This window comes from Cyclospora cayetanensis, unplaced genomic scaffold (assembly GCF_002999335.1).
Source record: "Cyclospora cayetanensis isolate NF1_C8 unplaced genomic scaffold, CcayRef3 CcayRef3_contig_58, whole genome shotgun sequence".
NCBI lineage: Eukaryota > Apicomplexa > Conoidasida > Eucoccidiorida > Eimeriidae > Cyclospora > Cyclospora cayetanensis.
In genome coordinates this window covers 78,710-101,369 of record NW_020312568.1, presented here as the reverse complement: position 1 = coordinate 101,369, position 22,660 = coordinate 78,710, and the positions used below count along the sequence as shown (strand labels likewise).

General features: G+C 52.3%; 3 protein-coding genes across 3 annotated transcripts; 2 read left to right on the top strand and 1 right to left on the bottom strand.

The window, feature by feature from the left end:
* Positions 1–7,368: 7,368 nt before the first annotated feature.
* LOC113146755 lies at positions 7,369–8,843 on the top strand. The gene is made up of 3 exons (XM_026335052.1): positions 7,369–7,560; positions 7,864–7,972; positions 8,527–8,843. Exons 1-3 carry the CDS (start codon positions 7,369–7,371, stop codon positions 8,841–8,843), a joined length of 618 nt encoding a protein of 205 aa, XP_026190837.1.
* An 849-nt stretch (positions 8,844–9,692) lies between these two features.
* On the top strand, positions 9,693–10,116 carry LOC113146751 (ataxin-8-like; the record flags this gene model as incomplete). Its single annotated transcript, XM_026335041.1, has 2 exons — positions 9,693–9,827; positions 9,859–10,116. Coding segments are annotated over 2 exons (393 nt in total), but the record flags the coding sequence as incomplete, so codon positions are not given.
* Positions 10,117–13,549: 3,433 nt separating this feature from the next.
* LOC34618137 (WD repeat-containing protein 3 homolog) lies at positions 13,550–22,457 on the bottom strand. Its single transcript, XM_026335051.1, has 12 exons — positions 21,492–22,457; positions 19,782–20,462; positions 19,098–19,217; positions 18,507–18,597; positions 17,567–17,702; positions 16,837–17,099; positions 16,467–16,639; positions 15,511–15,930; positions 14,659–14,913; positions 14,259–14,434; positions 13,910–13,991; positions 13,550–13,714 (listed from the first exon to the last, which is right to left on the bottom strand). The coding sequence occupies exons 1-12, from the start codon at positions 22,455–22,457 to the stop codon at positions 13,550–13,552; spliced, it is 3,528 nt and encodes a 1,175-aa protein (XP_026190836.1).
* Between the last annotated feature and the right edge of the window lie 203 nt (positions 22,458–22,660).

Sequence of the window (22,660 nt, the reverse complement as noted above, 5' to 3'; positions counted from 1 at the left end):
CGTCGCTTGTTTTTGCACGAGCAGTTCCTCTTGCGTGGGCAGCTGCGGCAGCGGGTGCCTCTGAGAGCGCCGCTGCCTGTGAATCAGCAGCAGCAAGAGCCGCAACAACAGCAGTCAAGCAGCGCAGTAGCGACATCCGAATCGGCGTCTCCTTCCGCCAGCGGCTCGCTCACTCCTGGCAGCGAGTCGCAGATCGTTCCCGCGGCAGATGCGAGTCTTGCGGCTGTTGGTCAGGGGGGGAGAGAAGAGGCTTTTCTGGAGGTTCGAACGCCGGCGGAAGGGTTGGCTGCAGCGGCTCCGGAGGCGGCAGCAGCCGCCTTTGACAACGCAGCTGCCGCAGCAACGACTGATGAGAGAGCTCCGCAAACGCAGACAGGAGGGGATGGACGGCTGCATTCGGGAAGCCTTAGAGCCTTTCCTGGGGGGGAGCTGCCGTCAGACTTGCCATCAGGAAGCAACCCAGCAGCACCTTCGGCTGCTCCTGCAGCAGCTGCAGCAGGTGCTGCAGCAGCAGGTGCGGCAGGTGCTGCTCCAACAGCACCTGCTGCTGCAGGTGCAGCAGGTGCAGCAGCAGTCGGTGCTGCGGGGGGGCAGTTGGCGCAACTGGACGTCTATGTGCATGGTCTTACACAAAATCCCCTAACCTACAGGATGCCGTTGGCAGTGCCATTTAGGTTCGTCTTTGTCTTTTTAAAATTTGTTGCCTTCCGCTTCGAGCGCTGCGCCGAGTATCGGCAGCAAGCCGGCGTTGGCGTTTAGACGGATGGTGCAGAAGAAGACGCGTGCCGCTCCGTCTCGTGCGGTGTATCGACACGTCGCGCAGCGTTTCCTCGGCACACGGGGGAAAGGGAGAGAGAGAGAGATTGATTTAGCCCGTATGTGAAGGCTCATGAAGGGGCGTGTCTTGGTGCGAATGCGCGTATTTTTCGCGCAGAAAACTCATGCGGTACTACAAGGATCAAGCAGGTTTGAGGGATGATGTTGTTGAATTCCTGTGGATCAAGCGAAAGGTTGTCACCAGGGTATGTTTCAGCCTCCGAAAGCACCAATTATAGCACATTTCTTCATGCGCTGACAACAAGAGGAGCCTAAAATGCAAAAGCAGCCGTTCCGGTGTCTCGACAGCTGCACTGCAGAGACTCCTGCGCCTTCGCGTCTTGTTGAACAGCTGCGACATTGGCTGTTGCTTCCCACCGTGCAGAGCTGCGTGTCTGAGTGGTGTTTGTCTGCCTTTGTGTCTCTGTTTCTCTCCGTTTGTCTGTCTCTTTTAGCTGCTTCCCGATTTAAGCCCCATGGACTATCGCATGCAACGCGGGCAGCTGCAGCTCTTTGCAGAAGCTCGACCGTCGCTACAGTACGCTCAAAAAGTCTGGATTTCCCTCTTTATTGAAGGTGAACTTCTGCAATAATCGGGTGCATGCATGCGGGGGGAAGGGCATAAATCCTCTAGTAAAACTGCTGCTCCAGAAAAATCGCGTCGTAGCTTCATGAGGTTCAGCAGGGTCGTTACCACCATCATCTTGATCTGAGAAGCGATTCGCTCTCATGATTTTCTCCGTCCTCCTCTCTCTTCCTTCAGTCTTTCTCTCTCTCCGTCTGACAACACGCTTCTCTATGAATCTTCTGAAGAGCAAAGAAGCTTTGCATCAGGGTGTGCATGCTCAGGTTCTGAAGAGGCCCCTTACCTGCCGCGACTCCGCTTCAACGCCAGCATGATGACGCCTTTCTCGTGAGTTTCTTCGCCTCTGGTTGCCACGACTCTTCGTGTTGCAGAGGAGCACACACATGCGCAAAAAGAAACGTATCTAAAAGGTTCAGCTAGAGACGCCTTGCCAGGCTGAAAGGCGCGATGCGCTTACTTGCTTCGAGTCTTGCACACGCCTTCCGCATCCCTCTGCACGGCGTGTCAACATGCAGTCTGAAAAACAGCATGCAGGGTGTGTCTCCCCCTTGTTATCGCATTTGAGAGCTGCCCTGCTGTTGCTGCTGCTGCGTCTCTGAATCCATGCTTAGCCGACTCTCCGAGAGCTACAGTCGAAACGTTGGCGTCGCAGAGGGAGATCTGCTCCTATTCTATTCCGTGAGGGCTTTTTGCTTGTTTTAGCTGCCACATGAAGACTTTCAATTTTTTTCTCCACACACACACGCACACCAGCCTGCACCATCCAAGGCTCCGATGCACGTCGCCGCGCCAGTCTTTAACGCTGCTGCATCTGCACCTGTCCATTCAGCTGTATCTTCACCCAGCCAGCTGTCTGTCTTGCGCCAACTGTTGCAGAGGGAGCAGTACACAGTGCAGATAAACCTAAGCAAGTGCCCTCTGGATTACGACGTTCGGGAGAATGATGTTGTGAAGGTCAGTTTTGTATTCGCCCTTCGCGGTGTCTCGTGATGTGTTTATGGCTGCGGCTGTGCTTTCCCTCGGAAATCACTGCCGCCCTACTTGAATCGCTTTCTGGGGGAGCGTTGAGACAGCCGTATGTGCAGATGGGGAGGGAGCCGTGCATTCGCGCCTCCATGCGCCGTTTTGGGGAAGCAGCTGCGCTTGTTGAGCAAACCTGCAGAATACATGGTTGGCAAGCTAGCAGCTGATTCAAGGCTGAGTTGGTGTGTCTGCAGGCAGAATTAAGGCCAGGCGCAGCCATTCCAGTGGCTTTAGCAGAGCAGTACGAGCAGACGCAGCGCCATGCGTTGCAGCGTCACGTGCACATGCTGTAGCTGCAGCAGCGGCTGTGCCAGCGATGGGGGTGCGGAAGTATCTTGTGTTTCTCTCGACAGCAGCGCTGGCAGACATTGCGTTTTCCCCCTTTTTGTAAAAAGGGCCTATCCTTTGCTTCTTGTTGTGCTTGCTGCAAGTGGCTGCTCCGGGGAAGACTGCTGGCGCTGTATGTAGAGTAGCGAGCGGCAAGGCGCTTCCAGTGCTGACACCACAGCAGCTTCCACAGTGCAGCCCTCTCCCATTAGGCTTGGCTTGCTTCCTGAACTCCTGGAAAGGCCACAGTTAGCGAGCTCTCACTAGCCATAGCCTTCTAAAATGACGAGTCTCGTCTCGTAGTAACTTGATCCAAAGGATTTTAGGTTGGGAGGGGAGGGTGGGAGGTGATTGTTGCGTTACGTTGCACTGTGAGAGGATCTCACTTTGATGCACCCAGTCAAGCGCATGAACGCTCCCTGCCGTTCTGCCTCGCTCAGTCAGCTGCTACCCTTGCAGCGACCCCCTTGTAGTCATGGGTAACGTTCCCAGCCACCGATAGCTACACTCCTGATTCTTTTGGGGAGAAGGAATTCAGCAGTGCTTTGCGCTGGAGCGTCTAGAAGCTGCCCTTTCGCAGCAAGCGCCGGCGAGTGCTGCAGCGCAACTGCGGGTTCGCAGCTTCGGCGTGTTGTGAACTTCACCCTGCGAAAATCCCGTGCACTGCAGCGGAAACGACACAGACTCAGGACGTACTGCCGACAGCGGGCTTAACAGTAAGAGGCAGCAGCCGCGCTGTGCCGTGCCGCTTCTTGGAGTGCCAGTCAAACTAAGCAGAGCCTGAAGCAAAGGGGATGGTGAACAAGCCAGGTCGTTCGAGACGCAAGAGACTGCTGCTGCAAAGTAGATAATAGGGCGTTTCTTTTGCGCACACGCGCGCGCGCGGTCCGCTTGCGCTTGCCAAAGAAAAGCAGTATTGATGATTTTGACAAAAAAGGCAGCTGCAGCACTGCTGCATCAACAAGCGTGTTACTCCTGTCAAGGGCCTCATAGGACGCACGTGACTCCAGCTTCAATGCAAAGCCGTGGAAGGCTGTGGCATACACTTTCTAAAGTGTTCGACTTTTCCCTGCGCAGACCATGTGTAAAGTTTCCTTGCGAGGGATTTTTCGCAACTCTTTGTTCATGGCATCTACGTGTATCGCCGTAGCAGTAGTCTACAGTATATCGAAACACACACGAGCATACACACGAGTCATTCAGTTTTTGCCCGATTCGTGGTAAGATATGAGGAGTCTCGAAGGATTTTTCACAGGCGCAGCCTAGATCGCCACAGGATGCGTTCAGTCGACCGCCAACCGCGGCGGAAACAGCACTGACTGTAGCAATAGTGGGTGAATAAAGACCGGCAGCATCAAAAAATGCATTTAGAAAACCAGTGGCGCCAGCACCAATTGCAATAACAACAGCCAAGGCTGGAGTGGCAATTCTGGTCGTACCAGCTGCACCAGCCACATGAGGGCTTGCAATAGAATGGGCAGCGCTCGTCGTTCAGACCGACTATGGGGCCTCTAGTGATTTCATTCGCAGTATGTTGACTTTGGCGTTTTGACTGATCGTTCGTTATTCGCGCTTTCCCGCTGTGTTCAGTGTTGAGAGCAGCGCGTCATTCGTGTGGTCAAATGACCATGCTCGGGTGTATCTACAGCAAAGTTGCTGCCTCTGCGGCTGTCACTGGTGCTTTTCCGTGTTGCGTGCAGATTAAAGCGATGCTGTAATAAGACGGCAAATAAAAGATAATTCACGGATAGCTCAATTGAATACCTTGAACGGGGCAGGCGGCTGCTGGTGCATGCAGCGGCCGCTGCAGGAGTCGTCGTCCTTCGGCAACTGTTGCATTCGATGGTGGCGCTGCTGCTGTATTTTATAGCCCTGCCAAGAAGACGAAACAACTGGCAATGCTAAGATCTGCGTCATTCCGTTCTCCTTTGAGATTGCCAGCGTCATCCCTAGCGAGAGCTTTCCATGTACCCCTGCAGCAACGCCGGCACGCTGAAGATCAGAAGCGACGACGCCTGACGCGGCTGCTGCGACTACTACAGCACGCCGCAATGGTGCTCACAAACAGAGCGACATCTGTCTGTTGAGGGGCACTGTGCGTCATCAACCTTCACGACTGCAACTGGATATGCAGCTGCAGTCGATCTCCTGAGCGAGAGCAAGAGAGAACGAGAGACGGAGGAGGACAGAGAGAGAGACAGAGAACAAGCCGCACCACTTGGAGTGGCGACTGTCGCTGCTCTGCTGCTGCTTCTCGGCAATATTCGCCGCTAGAATGATTCCCCTCGAAACGGCGGAGAGTCGCTCCGTCCCTCAATGCCGCAGGTACAGGTTCTACAAGCTGCTGTGTCGCCTTTCTGACAAGGGAAGGGGGCAGGCATGTGAAAATAGCAGCAGGAGCAGCAGGAGCAGCAGCAGCAGCAGCAGCAGCAGCATTAGCTAAGGAAATTGCTCCTGTATGTCTGCCTTTCTCTGCGTGTGAGGTGTAGGTGTGTTTGTCTGTGTTATGCTGTGCGGCTGTGGTGATGCGTGTAGGGAGAGAACGCTGCGAGAGAGGTCTCTGCAACGAAGCTGCAGTGGCAGCAGCGACAGCAATGGGGAAGGTAGCAGCAGCAGCAGCGGGAGCTGCTGGAGCACTGGCGAGAGGGAGCTTCCTTCCACTCCTGCGTTCTCACGCATCGGCAGCAAGCCACCCTCCCGTGCGTATGGCACTCTCGAGCAGAAGCAGCAGAAACAGCCGAAGAAGAAGTCGCACTACTCCCGCCCCCAGTTGCAGCACTCGGGTGTCGATTCAGGAGCAGAGGATCTTCCTTGGCTCACTGCTCGTCGACAGCAGCTGCAGCAAGAGAAGCAGCAGCTGCTGCTGCGTGGCTCCTCAGACGACGCGAGCAACGAGAAGGTCGCTTCTTCTCTCGCCGCGAAAGAGGAGCAGGCTGTCGAGCAAGCGACTGCGCGCAGACAGACTGGCTGCAGCTCGTGCTGCTTGCTGCGTTGCCTGCCAGTGTCAGAAGACGGTTTGGCTCTCTTTCTTGTCACCTACGCAGCGTACGCCTCTCTGTACAGCACGCGAAAGCCTTTCAGCGTGGTGAAGGGGTCGTTGCATGCTTCAGTTGGACTGTCTGCGCAAACACTTGCGTTCATAGACACCTCCTTCTTGGCGTGTTACGCCGCTGGGCAGCTGCTGCTGCCGCTAGTGCTCGCAGCTATTCCCCAGCGACAGTTCGCGTCGCTGACAGCCGCGTGCTTCCTCGCGTCGGCTGTGGCGACTGCAGCCGTCGGCTGCAGCAGCAGCGGAGGCGCGCTGCTGCTGCTTTGGGGCTTTAACGGTCTGATGCATGCGCCGCTTTTCCCGCTGCTCCTCCAATATGTTGCGAGTGCGATAACTCCTCGCAACAGGGGAGCTGCTCTCGGCTTGTGGACTACTTCGCAGCAAACTGGTACACACTGAAACGCGTCGATAGATTTCTGACACTTCTGTTGCTCAACCTTAGCAGCTCGAGGGATGCTCGTTAGGTGTTTACACGTCTGTGTGCATATACATGTGTATATGTGTGGATGTATACATATATATGCACATGTATATGCATGAATATGCATGAATATGCATGAATATACATGAATATTCATGAATATGCATGAATATACATGAATATGCATAAATATACATGAATATACATGAATATACATGAATATTCATGAATGTGCATGAATATACATGAATATGCATAAATATACATGAATATACATGAATATTCATGAATATGCATGAATATGCATGAATATACATGAATATGCATGAATATAGATAGATATACGTATACGTACATATCTATGTCTACATCTCTCTCTCTAGATATACATATGTGCAGGTATCTACATCTCTACATATATGCATACATGTATATATATATATATATGATTAAATATGGCTCTGTCTACGATGATGTGCAGGTGCTATGACGGCAACGGCAGTTGCTGCAGTTGTAGAATCAGCATTAGGCTGGCGTCAAGTTTTCTTTTGCGCAGCGGGTACAGCAGCAGCAACGGGAGTGTTGCTTTACTTCTTGCTGCCTTGGAGCAGCAAGAAAGCCGAGCGGCAGCAGCAGCTGCAGCATCAAGAGCAACGTGAAGCACCTCGTGAGTTGGCTTGCTTTGCGGAGGCAAAAGCAGAGAAGCAGCTTCTCCAGCATCGCGAGTTTGAGCAGCAGCAGCTGCAAGTGCAGCAGCAGCAACAGGAGAAGCTGTTGTTGCTGCAGCAACACATACACTCCCCCGATGCGCTCATATGTTTCCAGCCCCAAGACAGCGCATGCAATTTGACTGGAGGTACAGGGGACAGCAGCAGCAGCAACTTTAGCAGCAGCAGCAGCAACTTTAGCAGCAGCAGCAGCAACTTTAGCAGCAGCAGCAGCTTTTGCACGATGAGCACTGCTGCCGACTGTACTGGCGTCATACCGGATAGTGCTGGCGAAAACACCAGCACACCTCCAAGCAGCAACCCTTTTTGCAGCAGCAACGTTTACAGCAGCAGCAACGGCAGCAGCCCAGTGTCTTGGCAGCAGCCGTCAGCTGCAGCAGCAGCAGCAGCACTTGCTGGAGAGCTGCCTACGCCTGTGATGGCTTCTCGTGCTGCGTCGTCTCGCCAAATTCAAGAGCGACTTTCTTGTGCTGCCTCTCTCAGTCACAACAGAAGTCGCGTTTTCCTGCCTGCTCGAGGTGCCTTTGTCGCTCTCACGACTACTCCTGCAGCTTCAGAGGTGGTCTATCGGGGAGGAGCAAGTGGTGCTGCTAGCTTTGCTGCGGGAGCTGTAGGAACGCCTCAATTTCGTCAGTTGCTGCAGCTTTTTTCCATTGCCTCCTCTTCCTCCAGCAGCAGCAGCAGCACCTCTCGCCGAGTGATTCAGATGCGCACAAGAAGCGCTGGCATGGCTTCACACAGCAGAATGCGACGGGGAAGCAGCAGCAGCAGCAGCAGCAAATTGATGACACAGGAGGCTGTCTACCGTTCTCGGGGTGTCTTGTCTCTCGTGTGCTTGTGTGGATCGGCATACTTTTTCATCAAGCTGATCCGATACAGCCTGCTTTTGTGGCTCCCCTTCTTCTTGGCGAAGGAAGCGCAGCTCTCCGCTGCAGCTGCAGCCGCTGCTTCTCTCCCTTTCGACGTTGGGGGGATGCTAGGATCTGTCATTGCAGGCTTCGTGGCTGACAAGTTTTGCTCTGGTAAGCCTTATCGACTGCGTTGGAGGGGCTGTAAATGGCTTCGCCTTGCGTGTATGTGTGAGTGTGTATGTGTATGTGCATGTGTATGTGTATGTGTATGAGTGTGTATGTGTATGTGCATGTGCATGTGTATGTGTGTGTATGTGCATGTGCATGTGTATGTGTGTGTATGTGTATGTGCATGAGTGTGTATGTGTATGAGTGTGTATGTGTATGAGTGTGTATGTGTATGTGCATGTGTATGTGCATGTGTATGTGTATGTGTATGCGTTGCTGCATGCACTACTGTGCGCTGCCTGCTGCTGTTGAAGAAGAGGAGGAAAAAGCTTACCCCACTCTATTTTCTGCACGTCTCTTGCTGCTTCTCTGACAATGCTGCAGGCAAGCGGCTCTCCTGTGCAGCCAGCATGAGCTTGGGAACAGGCTTCTGTCTGCTGCTGCTCGCGATCACGTGTCAGCAGCAGCAGCAGCTCAGAGTGCAGCGTCAAGAGCAGCAACAGCAGCAGCAAGCCCTAATGCAACAGCTACACGCTCAGCAGCAGCAGACACTGCAGCTTCTCGAGGAGCAGCACAAGCGTTCTACGCAACAACTCCCGCTGCAGCTGCAGCAAACGTTAGAAAGAACTCACCTCTTGGAGCAAGAACGGCAAAAAAAACAGCAGGAAGTTCAGCAACATCAACAGCTACACGAAGCCGTGCATCCAGACGCGGCTTTGCAGCAAGCGGTAAAAAGCGAAAAGCTGTACGATGCCTCAACGCCAAAGACACAGCCAACAACTACCCACTTAGAAGAAGAAAAACATTCACGCATGCAAGGCTTCACGCAGGAACAAACAGTGTCAAGCACACAGCAGCCGCAGCTACTCAATAACAGCGAGCTGCCACAGAAAAATTCCCCGCAACAACACCAACAACATCAGCAAGTGGTGCCGCAAGAGCAGCTGTCCATACACCTGCAGCCACAGCAACTGCCAACACTCCAACAGGAGCAACACTCCCTGCAACTGCAGCAACTGCCGCTGCAGCAGGAGCAGCAGCAGCAACAGGATCAGCAGCAGCAACAGCAGCCGCCACTGCAGCAGCAACAACAGCAGCCGCCACTGCAACAGGATCAGCAGCAGCAACAGCAGCAGCAGCAACAACAACAGCCGCCACTGCAGCAGCAACAACAGCAGCCGCCACTGCAACAGCAGCAGCAGCTCCCATCACTGCAACAGGATCAGCAGCAGCAACAGCAGCAGCAGCAACAACAACAGCACCCGCCACTGCAACAGCAGCAGCAACAGCAACAGCCGCCACTGCAGCAGCAGCAGCAGCTCCCACCGCTGCAACAGGAGCAGCAGCAGCCGCCACTGCAACAGCAACAGCAACAGTCGCCACTGCAACAGCAGCAGCAACAGCAGCAGCCGCCACTGCACCAGCAGCAGCAGCTTCCACCACTGCAACAGCAGCAGCAGCAGCCACCACTGCAACAGCAGCAGCAGCAGCCGCCACTGCAACAGCAGCAGCAACAGCAGCAGCAACAGCAACAGCCGCCACTGCACCAGCAGCAGCAGCTTCCACCACTGCAGCAGCAGCAGCAGCAGCCACCACTGCAACAGCAGCAGCAACAGCCGCCACTGCAACAGCAGCAGCAGCTCCCATCACTGCAACAGGATCAGCAGCAGCAACAGCAGCAGCCACCACTGCAACAGCAGCAGCAGCTCCCACCACTGCAACAGCAGCAGCAGCAGCAGCAGCAACAGCAGCAGCCACTGCAACAACAACAGCAGCAGCCGCCACTGCAACAGCAGCAGCAGCAGCAGCTCCCACTACTGCAACTGCAGCAGCAGCAGCAGCTCCCACTACTGCAACTGCAGCAGCAGCAGCTCCCACCACTGCAACAGCAGCAGCAGCTCCCACCACTGCAACAGGATCAGCAGCAGCAACAACAGCAGCAGCCGCCACTGCAACAGCAGCAGCAGCTCCCACCACTGCAACAGGATCAGCAGCAGCAACAACAGCAGCCGCCATTGCAACAGCAGCAGCAGCTCCCACCACTGCAACAGGATCAGCAGCAGCAACAGCAGCTCCCGCCACTGCAACAGCAGCAGCAGCTCCTACCACTGCAACAGGATCAACAGCAGCAACAGCAACAACACCAGCAGCAAGTGCAACAGGATCAGCAGCAGCAGCCAGCACTATTGCAGCAGCAGCCTTTTACCCAGCAACAGCAGCCTACATTAGTGCAGCAGTTGCAGCAACAGCCAGCAGTATTGCCGCAGCAGCAACAGCAGCCGCCACTGCAGCAGCAGCAGCAACAGCTGGCAGTATCGCCGCAGCAGCCTTTGCTGCAGCAGCAACAGCCTGAGATGATGCCACAGCAACAACAACAACCCTCATTGATGCAGCAACAGCCATCATTGATGCAGCAACAACCCTCATTGATGCAGCAACAGCCAGCAGTGTTGCCACAGCAACAACAACAACCCTCATTGATGCAGCAACAACCAGCAGTGTTGCCACAGCAGCAACAACAGCAACCCTCATTGATGCAGCAACAACCAGCAGTGTTGCCACAGCAGCAACAACAACAACCCTCATTGATGCAGCAACAGCCAGCAGTGTTGCCACAGCAGCAACAACAACAACCCTCATTGATGCAGCAACAGCCAGCAGTGTTGCCACAGCAGCAACAACAGCAACCCTCATTGATGCAGCAACAACCAGCAGTGTTGCCACAGCAGCAACAACAACCCTCATTAGATCCTCAGCAACCATCTTTGCTGCAGCAATCTCCCTCTGCTGCACTGTCGATGCGTGTGTCTCCTCGGCAGGAAGAGCAGACGCATCAGGAGGGGGGTGTCTCTGCAGCTCCTCTTCGACGGCTCGATCCTTCATTGGTAGCAGTCTCGGCACCAGCAGCAGAAGGCGGTATGTTGGAAGTACAGGGGGAGGTGTCTTTACAGCCAGTTGCGCTGCAGTTTCAGCAGCAACAGCAGCCTCTGCAGCAGCAATTGCAGCGCCTGCTTGAGAAGCAGTCAAAGCCAGAGGATCACCGTGGGGAGACAGCAGCTGCTCAGGCTGCAGCTGCAGTAGCAGACGCAGCTGCCGAGTCAGATGGGGATAGTCAGTGGTCGCTGACGCTGCTTCGGTTGGAATTGCAGCAGCAGGAGGAGCTGCGAAGATTGCAGAAGCAGCATGCGGAGCAGACAGAGGCGGCTGCTGCAGCGCTTGCTGAGGCAGCGTCTGTAGCGGCTGCCGCAGAGAAGCATCAGGTTCAGCTTCTGCTGATGTGCATGCTGCTTGTTGGCTTTTTTGTTGCTGCTCCCGACTCTATACTCGGTGCTTCGGCAGCTCAGGATGTAGCGGAGTTGAACGGTCTGCCTGCAGCCTCTGTCTCCTCAACTGCCGCTCTCATTAACGCCATGGGAGCTGTAGGAGCTCTCCTTCAGGTACATGCGGCCACATATAGATATGTACTTTACATATAGAGATAAATATATACTATGTATAGATATGCATATTATATATGGATATAAATAGAGGTATATAGACATATATCTCTTTATAGGTATATGTCTATACATAGATGTATATCTATATATGTATCAATCTATATATAGATGTATATCTACATATAGATGTATATATATATATATATATATTTTATATATATATATATTATATATATAGATATAAATAGGTGTACATAGATATGTTTGTGTGTATATATATTACATATATTATATATATGTATACCCCTTCTCCTTCCCTGTGGCTGCCTCCTCCTGAGAGCCATGCTCCAAATCGACGCGAGTCACTCGTGGCTGCAGTGCTGCTGCTGATTCTGCTGCTTTGAAATTCGCAGTAGCTGCCAGCTCTTGCCTGCTCCTGTCAATGTCTGTCTGTGTGTGTGTGTGTCTTGCAGGGTAACCTCACGGCAGCAATATCTGAGGCGTATGGGTGGGATGTGCTGTTTGGGATGCTCTGCGTTTTTGCTGTCTTTAGCGGTTTGCTGCTTCTGCCAGCTGCCCTTGCTGAGCTCAAAAAGAAGCCTGCATCTCAATGAAAGGCTCGTCTTTCCCCAGCAGTCGATGATTGACTGCCGTCCTTGCGTCAGGTGCGCATGCGAAGGAAAGAAGGGGTGGAAAAAATGCCGCGCGGTGGGGAAGGGGGCAGCTTTCCCAGTGTGATCTGCGTGGGTGTGTGCAGCAGCAGATGTGTGTATTGAGGGGGTGTTTTTTAATGTCATTTTCTCTTTTTTTCGCCCAAAGGATTGCCGTTGCACAGCGCGAGAGGCGTAGTAGAGGGAGAAAGATGATAGAAGGCAGGATCGTGCAGGGAGTGCTGCATACAGGACGCCACGTCGTGTGCTGGCGCATTGTAAATGCAGATGCGATGTTGCACTCATGTCTGCTGTCTCTTTTCTAAGCAGAGCTGTGCTGCTGAAAGCGGCAGCCGTCTGCTTCCTTGTGTCGTGCATGCACACCTCAATTAAAGCGCATCTGCTTGCCCAGGGGCTGTACTCGCCGCGCACAGCTATCTGTAGATACCTCAAGTGCAGTGCAGCTGATAAGAAAAGCCTAGTCGACCTATCTTTGAGAGATTTTTCGATAGAGTGATTTTGAGGAAGGGCCTCATCCTAATCTTTGGGAAATGCTGTCATGAAACAGCGATTTGTAGACGCGCACAGAGCCGCGGCAAACCATATTTCCCCCTATTTCTAGTGCTGTTGCAGATAGAAGAGCGCTTGCTTGTGGTGGTTTTAGGGGGGGTACATCTGGCATTGCACCACCGCGTTTCGGTGTGTGTGTGTATGTGAGTGTATGTGCTCGTTCGTGTCTTCCCTTGTTGGCTGTTTGTAGATACGAATGTTTATTTTAGTGCGCTTTTGTAAGGTGCCTGGCTGGAGCTGCCGTCTAGCAGCACAAAGCGCAGCGAGCAGACACCATCGCAGCATGAAGTGCTGCTACTGCTTTTACGTGTTGCGAAGACACAAACGACGACGCGTACACCCGAGGATGCACATAAAGCTATACAAGTGCGGGAGGCTCCTAGGTTGACTCTTTAAGTTTTCTCTATCTCGCTATCTCTATGCACAAGCAACGCCGGGCAGAACCCCCAAGTTAATTTCCCTGCCACAGCTAGAGACCAGCAGCAGCACTGCCGCTACAGCTCCTGTTGCTGTTGCTGAATTGGCGTAGCCTCCCATTCACGCGGCTGCGGGGTATGGTTAACCACCGAGTCGTGTGGCGGCATTTGAGAAGAGAGAGAGAGCAGTTGCTCAGGGAAACACCAGCAGACGAGAGAGTGTATCATTGTCAAGTAAAGGTTTGACCCCCGACACAGACAACATATAATTGCTTTCCACGAGCAGCCGCATCCGAGGCGGCATTGCCGTCTGTTTGTTTGTATCGATGAACGTAAGCCGAGATCTCGGACCGACGACACCTCAGTGCTGACACTGCGACGAGATGTGCGCAGTGCGCACCGATGCCTCCCTCGGGTGTATGAATGCGTACGATCATGAGTGTGCGTGTGTGAGTATGAGTTTGTTTTAATGCATTTATATGCCTGCGTGGCAAGAGCCCTTTTTTAAAGCCCTGTAAGGCCGCTAGCCGGACCGCCGCGTCTCTTCTTCTTAGTCGGCGGCAGGTGTATGGACACCTGATCTCGCAGCTGGTGGAGTGCCTCGCTGCTGCTACTGGAAACGCATCGCAGCAGGACGCCGAGTGCTGCGGAATTGAAACGCAAAGCGTCCTGCGGGCAGAAAAAAACAGAAGCAGCAAAGAAGCAGAATTTTATCTCAGCAACAGGCGAGGCTGCTGCTACCCCACGCCGCCTGCCACTGGAAAGCTGCCCACAAAGGGGCAGGGAGGAAAAAATAATCATGCAGCAAGGCAGGGAATAGGAAGGGAGAACAGCAGGCAGCCGCAACAGGAAAAAACGGCTCACGCGTTGGTACTGCAGCAGCGGGCGAATAACAGCCCTCAGCCTCTGTATGAGACTGCGATGCTTGTCGCATACGATGAACAGGCTTTTGCAATCATACACAGACACACAGCACACACATTCATACACACAGCATACACATTCATACACACAGCATACGCATTCATACACACAGCACACACATTCATACACACAAAGTTTCACAGCCACTTTCTTGCAGCCCGCCTCCCCCCTCCCCCTCCCCTTGAAGTAGCATTGAACGGACGGGGAGCAAAGGCAATCGCACAAAACGCGCAGGCAGAAAAACAGTCGCCGTAGGGGGTCCCTCCGTTTTCGCGCTTTTGGGATTTACCGGAAGTGCAGCTGCACGAGCTGCAGAGCCAAGCGCACAGCAACCTCTGTTGGACCTGGTAGCATGCATTGGTGCTCAAGAGGTTGCAGACGTCGCTCCTTGCTCTGTGCAGCGTCGCTGTCTTTAAAAAGCCTCGCAGCCTCCGTTTCCAAGAGTTCTGTCAGAAACTGCAGCAGCTGCAGCAGCAGCACCGCATGCGCACCAAACAGGAGAGGCAGCAGGGAAGGCACCGTGATGAGAGTCTCACCAGAGCCAAATGCATTCAGAGAGTCGTACCACAGCGAAACGCATCCGCCTGCATGAAAAAATCTCAGAAAATTCCCGTTCTAGCCTGCTGCTCATACACTTCCCACGCCATCACCCCGCAGCTGCATGCAACAACTCTGCAGCAGCTCCACACCTCCAGCGCATAGTCCAACGGGAGTGCGAGCAACACTTCGCCTGCATCTGCCGCTCTTATGCTGTATATACACCGCAACAGGTGCTCATGAGCCGAACAGCCCAGCAACTCCGGACGAGCTGCCGGAGGCATCGGCAAAGGATCTGCTTCAAATGAAGATCTGCAACCATCACGTGGCAACGCAGATACCCAGCGGAAAAATGCAGTCGCAAACTCGGCATCCTCTTCGCGTTGCTGTCGTGCCACTTGCAGCGCCTGAAAGGCCAATGCGCACAGACACGAACACACTTGCACACATCTACAGAGAGCTATAAGTATATATATATACACTGATACCTACATTCACACACATACGTTTGCATATATACATTTACACATATACATTTACATATATACATTTACATGTATACATTTACATGTATACATTAAAATGTATACATACATATACACATACATGGATACACACCAATACATGCACTCATACATACCTACACCCAAGCACATGAATACACACGTATACAGACACACAATACACAAATACATACATATACAGAAACACAAATGCATGAATACACGCATCTACAGACACGAAAGTACATACATACAAAGGCAACAGCAGGCAGTCAGGCACGCAGATTGACCAGCCACCCTTGCTGCATTTGCCGCAGAGCTAGTGCAGCGGCGGAAACACAGAATTCGCCGCCCCTTCGCCATGAGCAAAACGCAAGTCCCCTTTCCCCCTTCTCCCGAGCAGTTTCATCCCATGCGTGCCACGGCGTTGAACAGCAGAGCCTAATGTCTCTAGCCTCCCAAAAGGCGCAATCCAAGGGGGCGTTCTAATGCGATGCGAACCTCGATAAGCTTGTCTGCAGTTTTTAAAGCCTCATCCGTTAGTTTGGTAGGGCGCTCCATGATGACTGTAGGAGCAACTGCAGTAACAGCCGCCGCTGTAGTCGCGGCTGCTTCTTCAAGACCTTCTGCCTCCCGCTGCTGCTGCTGCAGCAAGCGCCGCTCTTGCTGCTCTTCCGCAAACACCTGCTCGTCAGTACGGCGCCAAAGATGGAGCTGTCTGCTGCTATCGCTGCAGCAGAAAAAGTCTCCGTCTGCAGAAAGACAAAGAGCAGAGAGGGCAGCACCTCCCAGGCAGCCCCCTCTAGCGGAAACTCCGCATGCGTACACCTTCACCAGCAAGTGACGGTCTGCATCCCACTGCTTGATGAAGCCGTCCAACCCAGCCGTCAAGACATAGTGCGTTAATGGCAAGAATGCAACCTGCGCACAAAACACGAAGTCGCCGAAGACAACCAACCCTTGCCAGCGCTTACGTCAAGCTGCAAAACGAACCCCTAGAAGCATATACAAGGCTACGCAGCATCCTCTTTGCCGTCACAAAAAAGCCGCTACTCAAGCTACTGGTGCTACTCATGCTTATGCCAAGGCTTCTGCTTATGCCAATGCTTCTGCTCATGCCAATGCTTCTGCTTATGCCAATGCTTCTGCTTATGCCAATGCTTCTGCTAATGCATGGGCTGCTGTTATGCCTGCTGTTGCAACGACGACTGCGGCAGAGCAGGCGTCTCTCTTTCCGTGAGTGTGTATGTGTGTATGTATGCATGTATGTATATGTGTGTGTGGCTTTCTGCTTTGCGGCGACTACAAGCTCCCCTGATTTCGAGTGCGAGAAACTCGCCATGCGCCCCCTGGAAATAAATGCAAAATCCAGCATGCCTGCCCCCCCCTTCCCTGCCTGCCTGTCTCCTCCCCCCGTCCACGCCTGGTGGGGTCTAACAAAGGAGCTGCAGATCCACCTTTGTGACTGTCTCCTCATGCGCGCGGAAGCTTTTGCGAATATCGCCAAAATCCAATCCCCAGATCTTCAGAGATTTGTCAACGGAGCCTGAAGCCAACAAGGCTCCCGAGGAAGACACCGCAACGCTCGTTACTGGCAGCTTATGGCCATAGAGCGACAGCCGAATGCGACCTGTAACAGAAGCAGCAGGAGCAAAAAAAGCCTCAATGGCTGCAAAAATCACTCGAGCATCCACGACAGCGCGCGTTAGTTCTCCCCACGCACATTCCGTGTGGCGGGGGTAGCAGCTCCGCAAGCTTCCAGCGTCTGCATGCGCGTCGCAACAAGACCACCCACGCCGCTTCTCTAGCTTCGGCGACTGCCCTCACCTGTGTCTGCATGCAGCACAAGAATCGTGTGGTCGATGAGCGCCACAATCAGAAGGTTGCCTACTGGATGAAACGCGACATCCAGCGCCTCATCAGGAACGTTGAAGGAACCCTCGCAGCGAAGCGATATCTGCTGATGCTGATCTTTTGGGGAGAATCCTCCTCCCGCCTTTTTCTTCTTCTTTTCATGCGCCTCAGACAGCTCGTCGGAGATGTAAAATGCAAAGAGCTTCACAGTCTTGTCGCTAGAGGCAGATGCAAACCTGAACGCCCGACAGCATCACCACGCGCACCAAAAAACAACCCCATGAAAAGAATCGCTGCAGCCCTCCTCCCACAACCCCCCCAACCCTTCCCTTACCACCACCACCACTGCAACCACCACCACTGCAAACACCACCACTGCAAACACTACCTCCACACACGTCACCCCTGAGAAACTGCAGCCAGGCAGCGCCACAGTCCAGTCTGTACACTCGAAACCGCTTGCTGCGGTCTCTCTGTCTACAGCTCTCTCTTTCTAGCTCTCTCGCGTTCTCCTTCTTTCCAGCTCTACCTATCTCCATCTATCTCTCTCTATCTCTATCTCTCCCTTTCTCTTTCTCGCGATCTGCGGCGGCTCGTCCTCCTGCTGTCGCTGCTGCTTTGTGATGCGAGAGGCTCAGAGATCCCCGCTGTTGACAAATTGCATGCGTTCAAATTCATCATGAACCTTTCGCGATGGATTTACCCTGTGTGTTTAGGGTGCTCTGCTAGGGCGTTGACAGCTCCTGCATGCGCCGCTGTGCGCTGCAACAATTCGTTCGAGCCAAGATCGAAGAGAAGCAACTCGCCGCTTCTGCATCCGAGAACGATATGCTCATTTCCTACATAGAGACACCACACACGCAAAATTTCAAATGCGGCAGGCAGACCCCCCTTTCCCAAAAGTTGGGCGTCATACGGTGTTGGGAGGCGTCATGGTGTGTGTATACGTATGTGTATGTGTAAATCCATTTGCATGCGTTTTCATGCATGTGTATGCGTATGTGCATGTGTAAATCCATTTGCACGTGCTTTAATGCATCTGTATAAGTATGTGTATGTGTAAATCCATTTGCATGCGTTTTCACGTATGTGTATGTGTATGTGTAAATCCATTTGCATGCGTTTTCACTTATGTGTATAAGTATGTGTATGTGTATATCCATTTGCATGTGCTTTAATGCATCTGTATAAGTATGTGTATGTGTAAATCCATTTGCATGCGTTTTCACGTATGTGTATAAGTATGTGTATGTGTAAATCCATTTGCATGCGTTTTCATGTATGTGTATAAGTATGTGTATGTGTAAATCCATTTGCATGCGTTTTCACGTATGTGTATGGGTGGGCACATGTGCGTATTTGTGTGTTTGTATGTGTATGTGTGTATCTACATGCGTGTCTATGTGTATTTATGTGTATATGTGTATTCGCATGCGTGTCTATGTGTATTTATGTGTATATGTGTGTCTGCATGTGTTTAGAGGTGATGTGTATCTGCACACGTTTGTGTGCATGCGCTTGTATGTGTATGCTTCACAAGGGGCGTCACTTGAAAACACGGCATTCTCGCAAATACGCTGCACCTGCCGAGAAAGCCTCCAAATTTTTTTCACTTTTCTACGAATAAACGCGATGCTTCTCACCCGCCATGACAAAGCCGCACTGAGGCTCTTCACACGGAAGTGTCTTGACACAGCGCACTGTTGATGAAGACGCACTCCAAACTTTTGCTCCCTAAAGCATAATAACCCCAGCACACATACACACACAGACACACAGACACATACACACAAAAGTCTTGCTAAGCCGCGAGCGGCTAACATATTAACTGTCAAGTAGAGTCATGCCTGTTGGCATACAAACACATGGCCACACATACATATACACACACATGTACATACACATACAAGCACATGCATACAAACTTGTGCAGATACACATGCAAATAGACCTAAGATACAAACACATAGACACGCACGCAGATACACACGTATGCACACATATAGATATACATACACATATGTACATACATATATACATACATACACACACACACATGCAAATACAATTACGTAGACACATACCCCTACCCATACAATCACACCCAAACACCTTATCGGCTAGCCAAGCTGCCTGGCTAGCCGATACAGCGCTTTGCTTGCAAAAGCGCCTCGTAAGTTGCAGCACCAAGAGTAGCAGCAGCACGCGCATGACTGCAGACGCGAGTGTCATACCTCGTCTGCAGCTGAGAGGATGTATCCATCATCATGAGAAGTGCAGAGACTCCGTAACTGCCCTGCATGCCCTCCCGAAGAAAATCTTGTAAGATGCTCAAACGCGTCCTCCCCGTTTGCCTGAGTGCGCACGTTTTCGTGTGACGCATCCACCGACTTGTCTTCGTGTCTCTGTGTGTCTGTATGTGTGTCTATGTCTGCGTGTCTCTGTGTGTCTGTATGTGTGTCTATGTATGTGTGTCTCTGTGTGTCTGTATGTGTGTCTATGTCTGCGTGTCTCTGTGTGTATGTGTCTGTATGTGTGTCTATGTCTGCGTGTCTCTGTGTGTCTGTATGTGTGTCTATGTCTGCGTGTCTCTGTGTGTCTGTATGTGTGTCTATGTCTGCGTGTCTCTGTGTGTATGCGTCTGTGTGTCTATGTCTGCGTGTCTCTGTGTGTATGTGTCTGTGTGTGCAAGCCGAAGCACATGAATGCATGTTTGTCTACATATGCGGACATGTACATATGCATGCACAGATAAATCTCTCAAGCGCAAACTTGCAGCAGCACGTGTAATAGGTATACATGCATAAATATGAATATATGCAGGTGCGTAAGCGCCAAATTCTTGGTATGCAGAGACTCCTTTGCCGCTGCTTTTTTCTATGTGTGCGTTTGCTTAGGGCGTAAAGGGTTAAGTTTACGCGATATTTGCGGAGGAGTAGAGGATCCGCCTTCCACACTTCCAGCGTGTTGTTGTTGAGGTTCATGCAAATTCGAACGCACAGACTGCTTGTACGGCGGAGATCTGCTGCACTGCTGTTGCTGCTGGCTCTGGTGCGAATGCCACGCGCGTTAAATCCCTTGACGACAGCCGATGCATGCAGCGAACCCACATACAGCATCTCAGAAAACTGCTGATCGTGCTGCTGCTGATCGTGCTGCTGCTGACCCTTTTCTTCTTCCTCCTGCTGCTGCTTCTTCTTGAGGCGCTGCTGAGCACGACGCTCACGCTTCAGCTGCTGCCGCTTCTGCTCTTCTGCATTCAGACAGCGGTAAAAATCCACGATGCGTGATCCTCCGCTGCAACAGAGCAGCAAACCTCCTGTCCGTACAGGCGAGCTCACCCCCTCTCCTGCTGCTGCTGCTGCTGCCGCTGGCGAGAGAGACTCCTCCTCAGTTGCTACAAACTGCAGCCAACGCACGCGTTGCTTTTTGCTGCTGCGATTCGGAGAGACACTTCCCAAATACCTTGTCACTGCCCTTGTAATCTGCGCTGCTGCTGCCTCTGAGGCAGACGCATTTGACGCTGCCGCTGCATGCAGCCCAAGGTGTAGAGCAAATACACGAATCTTGTGATCACCTCCACCAACAAACAAACGCGTCTGCAAAGACGCACACATACACACCCAAACACACACGCATATATACACATGCCTACACATAGATTCATACACGGATATATACACATAGATACATACACGGATATATACACATAGATACACACACGGATATATACACATAGATACATACACGGATATATACACATAGATACACACACGGATATATACACATAGATACATACACGGATATATATACAAACGGATGCTCATAGACAGACAGACACATACACATACACACAAACACATAGATACATACACACATACACATGCACATAGACAGACAAACACAAATATGCATACAGACAAACACACATACATACACATATACATACAGACACATACACAAAGATACATACAGACAAACACAAATATACATACAAACACACATATATACACACGTACATACATACAGACAAAGACATAGATACATAGATATATATACAGCCACCACTCGAAGCCGTGAAGCGCTCTCTTTAGCCCTGTACTATGAAGAAAAGATATCTCGTCGGCACAAATATCTCAGTTGAGAGTACATGCAAAGCAACGAAAACTTTCGAGGCAGCACCACATGAGAAATCCGTGAGCTTCCCTTTGAGCCATGCACCACGTGGTGCAGAAACACTAGCAGCTACTCACGCACAACACCCCCAGCAACATTCGTAAGATGCCCAACAACTGCAGCAACACTAGCAGCAGCAACACTAGCAGCAGCAACACTAGCAGCAGCAACACTAGCAGCATCAACACTAGCAGCATCAACACTAGCAGCATCAACACTAGCAGCAGCAACACTAGCAGCATCAACACTAGCAGCAGCAACAGCAACACTAGCAGCAGCAACATTAGCAGCAGCAACACTAGCAGCAGCAACACTAGCAGCAGCAACACTAGCAGCATCAACACTAGCAGCATCAACACCAACAACAGCAACACAAGCAACAGCAACAAGTGGCAACCAAAAGCAGTGCTTGCAAAAGGAGCAGCAGCAAGAGCAGCACTTTGTGCATTTACTTGGCATGGATTAACAGCGAGCGTCCACACTTCTCCTGCTTCTGCTGCACCAACTTCCGTGTGAAGACATAGCTGGAGATCTACATCCCAGATCTTGAGGAGACCGTCTTTAGAGCCGCTCAAAAGCAGTACGCTGCTGTTTGTAGTGTTGCATGCATCACTGCTGTTTTGGCTGACGTGGCTATGTGCCTTTCGCTTGTTGTTTCTCTGTTTGCCGGGTGCTGCGTGTTGCTGCGTTTCTCCGTCTCGTGCTGCAGTTGCTGCAGTCGCAGTTGCTGCGATTGCGTCTTCTTCTGCATCTGCCTCTTCCTTTGCAGCTGCTTCCAGAGCTAGCGTTGCATGCAGCGGGAGTAGAGCTGTCACTGGCTGCGTATGACCACGCAAACGGCAGCGACCTATTCCTCCGAGAGCATCCCATACAATGACATCACCATCGACCCCTCCCGACACGAGTAAGTCTTCGCTAATGTGCGTGCTGCTCGTGCTGCTGAGACTGCGGATAGTGGTGCTGCTGCTGACTGCCCACTGAAGCGCAGAAACAGAACCGCGATGCCCATGCAAGACGAGCGAGGGGGAGGCAGTTGAGAGCAGGAGATGTTGCTTTCCCTCGAGTGCAGCAGTCGCTGCAGCGGAGGTATTTAATGACCATACGCGAATGCTGCCATCGCTGTAGCCAACGGCAACGGCTGCGGCTACAGCTGCAGGAGCCACCACCGTGGCGGCCTGTCTGTACACCTCGAGTTCGCCATCTGGGAGCATCACAGGGGGGGGCTGCAGACGCAGCAACTGCTGGCGTTGCTGCGTATGCCACAAGACAGCTTCGCTGCCGCAGCAGCACCACACTAAGTCGCCGCTACAGCTGCTGAAGGAGGGTCCTACGCCAGGCAAGAGGACGAGGTTCGCGGAAGGCGTTGCCGTCAGGCCGAAAGAAGCAGCATGCTTGTAGTTCAAGTAGGCTTTCACCATTTCCGCTGCCTGCTGGTGGAGACAGAGAGGGGCTGAAAGCGAGGAGAGAAGGAGTGAGAGAATTCAGGGAAGAACCCTATTCCAGCCGTCGAAAGTTCTCTCTACAGAGGCTGCAAGACTCCCGCCAGAAGCGCCGTTGAGCGGCAGCGGGGGCAGCCTGCCCGACGGCAGGACTGAACCTTCTGAATTCCAACGCGAATTCT

What these genes read in the sequence shown, in the direction of transcription:
- LOC113146755 (XM_026335052.1), top strand. Translation starts at nt 7,369, where the DNA reads ATGGCTTCTCGTGCTGCGTCGTCTCGCCAAATTCAAGAGCGACTTTCT. An exon ending in CTAGCTTTGCTGCGGGAGCT is followed by an intron (nt 7,561 to 7,863) that starts GTAGGAACGCCT and finishes TTCTTGGCGAAG; the next exon opens with GAAGCGCAGCTCTCCGCTGC. An exon ending in GGCTGACAAGTTTTGCTCTG is followed by an intron (nt 7,973 to 8,526) that starts GTAAGCCTTATC and finishes CAGACACTGCAG; the next exon opens with CTTCTCGAGGAGCAGCACAA.
- LOC34618137 (XM_026335051.1), bottom strand. Translation starts at nt 22,457, where the DNA reads ATGGTGAAAGCCTACTTGAACTACAAGCATGCTGCTTCTTTCGGCCTG. An exon ending in GAGCACCCTAAACACACAGG is followed by an intron (nt 17,100 to 17,566) that starts GTAAATCCATCG and finishes TCGGGCGTTCAG; the next exon opens with GTTTGCATCTGCCTCTAGCG. An exon ending in CTCGTGCAGCTGCACTTCCG is followed by an intron (nt 13,992 to 14,258) that starts GTAAATCCCAAA and finishes TGATTGCAAAAG; the next exon opens with CCTGTTCATCGTATGCGACA.